This window comes from Ochlerotatus camptorhynchus, unplaced genomic scaffold (genome assembly GCF_037179485.1).
Source record: "Ochlerotatus camptorhynchus isolate MF236.1 unplaced genomic scaffold, CSIRO-AGI_Acam_v1.1 ptg000077l, whole genome shotgun sequence".
NCBI classification, from domain to species: Eukaryota; Metazoa; Arthropoda; class Insecta; order Diptera; family Culicidae; genus Ochlerotatus; species Ochlerotatus camptorhynchus.
This window is the reverse complement of record NW_027040567.1, coordinates 5,967,910-5,972,901: the sequence shown is the minus strand read 5'-3', so window position 1 is coordinate 5,972,901 and position 4,992 is coordinate 5,967,910. Positions and strand designations below refer to the sequence as shown.

General features: G+C 48.4%; 1 protein-coding gene across 1 annotated transcript; it reads left to right on the top strand.

The window, feature by feature from the left end:
* The first annotated feature begins 2,886 nt into the window (after nt 1–2,886).
* Nucleotides 2,887–3,420, top strand: LOC135697667 (uncharacterized). The gene has a single exon (XM_065217439.1). It carries the CDS (start codon nt 2,887–2,889, stop codon nt 3,418–3,420), a length of 534 nt encoding a protein of 177 aa, XP_065073511.1.
* Nucleotides 3,421–4,992: the final 1,572 nt, after the last annotated feature.

Genomic DNA, 4,992 nt, shown 5'->3' with positions numbered 1-4,992 from the left:
GGCCGCCCTGAACCTCTAACAAACGCGTGGAAAGAAGGAGATACCAAAGCACGGGCCACCATCGTTTTGGTCGTAGTCGACAGTCAGCACCCGCTGATCCGGAACTGCAAGACCGCCATGGAGACCTGGAACGAGTTGAAGAAGCATCACCAGAAGACGACGATGTGCAAAGCTGAGTACAACGACGACGGGGACATGGAAGGCCATCTTTTCCGGATGGAACAACTGTTCGCAAGCCTCGCAAACGCGGGCCAGGATCTCGATTCCAACCTGAAAGTGGCGATGATATTGAAGAGTATGCCTGACTCTTTCGATACCCTCACTGCGTTGGAAAGCCGTTCCGACGAGGAGCTCACCATGGAACTGGTGAAACATAAATTGCTGGATGAAGCACAGAAGGTTGTGTGCCACAACTGTCATAAACCCGGACACATGAAGCGAGAATGCCCAGGGGCAAGAGCTGGTGACGCAAGAGCAAGCAGCAATTCGAAGCCTAAGAAAAGTCAAGGTTCAAAAGCGAAGATTGGCAAGGCGAGACCTTTTGAGTTTATGGCTACTACGACCGAAAATAAATTGAAGGTGTGGATCGTCGATTCTGGAGCAACGTCCCACATGTGCTGCAACCGTTCGTTTTTCGATGAGCTAAAGCCAAGCTCGGGGATTTCCATCACGCTGGCCGATGGAAACGAGACGCTGGTGAAAGACATCGGATCTGGCCGCTTGTTTTGCCAAAACGAGGAAGGAGAACAGCAAGAAGTTATCCTGTCCGATGTGTACTACGTTTCAAATTTGGAATCGAACCTTTTTTCTGTTGGAAGACTGGTTGCCAAGGGAGCAGAGGTTGTTTTCTCTGGTTGCCGTGATTGACAGATCCAACGTAACGGAGTCGTAGCAGCCGTAGCGAAGAAAATTGGTGGGCTGTACCAGTTGAAGTTTGCGGAGGAGCGCGGTATGAATGCGTCACACCACAAAAAGGACTGCATCCACCATTGGCATCGGAAGTTAGGTCATCGTGATCCCGAAGCAATTCAGCGTGCTGTGCGTGAGAATTTGGCGACGGGCGTGACCATCCACAAGTGTGAAGTGTTCAAGACATGTGAGTGGTGTGTCGAAGGTAAGCTAACTCGACTACCGTTCCCTAGAAAACTCGATCGACAATCAGCAAGGATCCTGGATATAGTGCACACGGATATCTGCGGTCCAATGAACACGTTATCGCCTGGCGGTGCACGATATTTCCATATGATGATCGACGAGTTCAGTCGATAAACCATTGTGTATTTCCTCAAGAGAAAGTCGAAAGCTGCGAAAATAATGGTGAACAATCAATTCGGAAGAAATCCAACGGTTATTCGTTCGGACCAGGGAGGCGAATATAAATCGAAGCGTTTGGGACGATTCTACAGCGAGAATTGAATAGCGCCCCAATATACAGCGGGATATGCATCGGAGCAAAACGGAGTCGCGGAGAGCAAAACCCAGTCGATTGTCGAAATGGCTAGGTGCATGCTGATCGACGCAAAGATGGGCTACCAGTTCTGGGCGGAAGCGGTCAACACGGCCCTGCACCTGCAGAATGTACTTCCATCACGGTCCATCGGGAAAATATCTTTCGAGCATTGGCTTGGGAAGAGACCGGATTACGGACGATTGCATATTTTTGGTTGCACTGCGTTCGTTCACGTTCCTGCTGAGAAGCGAAGCAAACTGGCTCCGAAGGCGGAGAAGTTAACATTCGTCGGTTATTTCGAATGTCACTAGGCGTTCCGGTTCATCGATAAAGCAACGAAGAAGGTCGTTCGATTCGTTGAAATGGAGGATGATATCGAAAACGAGAGTTCTACGTGACTGAGTATTGTGGAATACGAGTCTGAAGTATCGCAGGAAACTCCCGAAGAGGAAGAAGAATCCGATGATGACGAGTCGGTTCAGGAGGAATGTGAGTCAGATACTTCGTCCTATGACTCAACATGCTACGGCATCCATGAGGGCAACGAATACGAAAGGGATACTGCAGCTGTGGAAACGTCACTTCGGCGTTCGACTAGAAATACGAGCGGACAGATACCGGTTCGTTATTCAGAAACCACTGGATTGGCACGCAGGCTTGTGGCGAAACCAAGAACATTCGCTGAGGCAATGAACGAGCCAGAGGCGGAACAGTGGCGTACGGTGATGGATGAAGAGATCAAATCGTTGAAGGAACATGGTACCTGGAAGCTAGTAAAACTGCCCGCAGACCGCAAAGCAGTAAATGGATATTCAAGCGCGAACTCGATGAGGACGGCAACGTTGTGCGGTACAAGGCGCGTCTGGTTGCGCAAGGATTTTCCCAGAAGTATGGAATGGACTTCGACGAAGTGTTCGTCCCGGTGGTGTGGCAGGTAACATTTAGGACAATGCTGACGATTGCCAGTGAACGGAACGTGAAGACCGCCTATCTCCACGGCGATCTGGACGAAACGATTTTCATGCGGCAACCGCCAGGCTACGAAGCTGGTGGAATGGATGCGGTATGTCTGTTGCAGAAAAGCTTGTACGGCCTCAAACAAGCGGAACATGTTTGGAACAAGAAACTGTACGATGTAATAAAACATCTTAGTTTCACACAGTCAGCAAATGATCCATGTTTGTACGTGCGACGTCGAGGCAAGCAATTCACGTATTTAAATAGTCATCTACGTGGACGATATGGTCATCGCTTGCCACACCGAAGAGGAGTACAACGAGTTCATCGCAGCCCTTAACCGTAGCTTTACGGTAACATCGTTGGGAGACATCCGCCATTTCCTGGGCATCCAAGTGCGACGCAACGAGAAGGGGTTTTCTCTCAACCAGCGGGCTTACATCTAGAAGTTGTTGGAGCGTTGTGGGTTGACTGACGCAATGTCATCGAAGATTCCTTTGGACCCTGGCCACCTGCAACAAAAGGAGGAGTACGAGCGACTGCCGAACAATCACCAGTACTCAAGTGTGGTTCGTGGTTTGTTGTACGTGGCAGTAAACACTCGACCGGACATCGCGGTCAGCGTATCGATTCTTGGAAGATCGGTGAGCTGCCCATTACAAGCGGATTGGACGGAAGCGAAACGGATTCTTCGATACCTCAAGTTCACCAACGACCACGAACTTGTACTTGCATCAGGAGGAGCTGTCATGGAGGTTTACGTCGACGCTGACTGGGCCAGTGATGTGAAGACCCGGAATTCTGGATTTCTGGTAATGTTTGGTGGTGGTCCAATCCACTGGGAATCCCGGAAGCAGACATGTGTTGCTTTGAGCAGCCCAGAAGCTGAGTTTGTGGCACTCGCTGAGTGTTGCAAAAAGTTACAATGGATTGACCGGCTGTTGCAAGATTTCTCCGTTGTCATGACGAAACCGATCCAAGTTCACGAGGACAACCAGTCGTGCATCAAGTAATTGGAATCAGGAAAAATCAACAACCGATCAAAGCACATCGACACGAAATATCATTTCGTCCGCCAGATGAAGGAGGAGGGCAAGATCTCGGTGCAATATTGCCCAACCGATAGCATGGTGGCTGATATGTTGACGAAACTATTAGCTAACCGGAAATTGAAGAGATTCCGAGAGACAGCTGGAGTACAACCGTCGAGGAGGAGTGTTGAAGATAAAGCGACTGAAGATTCCAGCAAGCCATGCATTAGTTGCTAAGAACGTGTTTAATTGGTTTCAATAAAATTTTCATTCAAGTTCATTTCATTCTTCGGTCCGACCTACGGCATATTCCCATAAATTTGACATGTGGAGGATTATGAAGGCAAGAATTCGAGACCCCTCCCCTCAAGTCAATGTTTGTGAGTATGTGTGTTCCACAATAACTCTGGAACGCCTGGACCGTTTTCCACCAAACTTGGCATACGTATTCCTTGCTTTAAGAAGATGTTCATAGGGGGTAGCCCCTAAGATAAGAGGTGTGGGTGGCTACGTACAAAATAGCATGTTTTTTTTAATCGTCTTCATAAACGTAAGCTAATATTGGAACCCGAGCAAGGCTGGAAAACTCAGCTAGTATGTTATTAAAAAGCTTACTAAAAATACAAGATTATGAAGTATGTGGCTGGATATGAATCAGGAGTCTTCCACCTTGCCTCTAAAAGCAAGTACAATCAATATATATTGACTATTCACTGCCTGATGCCGATCAAAATTTCAGCAATTCGGACTATGTTAGTCATTGTGATGATGCCTCTGTAACTCCCAATCCTGGGAACCCGGAACGCGCCGTAGAAAGCCCCATGGAAGCCCCCAATCTCTCCGTCTCAGTTCTGCCATCAGCAGTCTTCGTTCATCATAGTCTTTCCGGACCTGCTGTCGGATGTGGAGAGGAGGTCTTCCAACCCACTCACAATGGCGGGTATCCAATGAGACTTGATGATGGTCAGTTATTGCCTGATGTATCTGTAATTTCCATGATTTCCAGGGAGAGCAGTCGTTCGATTCCTTGCCGCTAGCAGGACGTCGGGATCTTCTACCAAAACGCCGATGGAATGAATTCTGATTTTGAAGAGTACCGCCTAGCTGTATCGGATTGTTGCTACGATGTAATTGCCCAGTGTGAAACGTGGCTCGATTATCGAACGCTTTCCAGTCAAGTCTTCGGTCCTAACTACGAGGTCTTTCGTTGCGATCGGAATCCTAACAACAGCCGTAAATCTACTGGTGGAGGTGTCCTTGTAGCTGTCCGTGGCGAGTTGGAGGCAAAGGCCATCGAGAACGATTCATGGAACTATGTGGAGCAAGTTTGGATAGCCATCAATCTGGGTGATCGCACACTATTTCCATGCGCTCTGTACATTCCACCTGATCAAGTCCGGGACAATGAACTCATCGATACTCACTGTCGGTCAGTTTTCACAGTTATCGAAAGTGCCACTCCAGTTGATGAGATATTCATTTTTGGTGACTTCAATCTGCCAGGCGTTTCGTGGAGTCCATCTCATAGCGGATTCATGTACCCTGATAGATCTA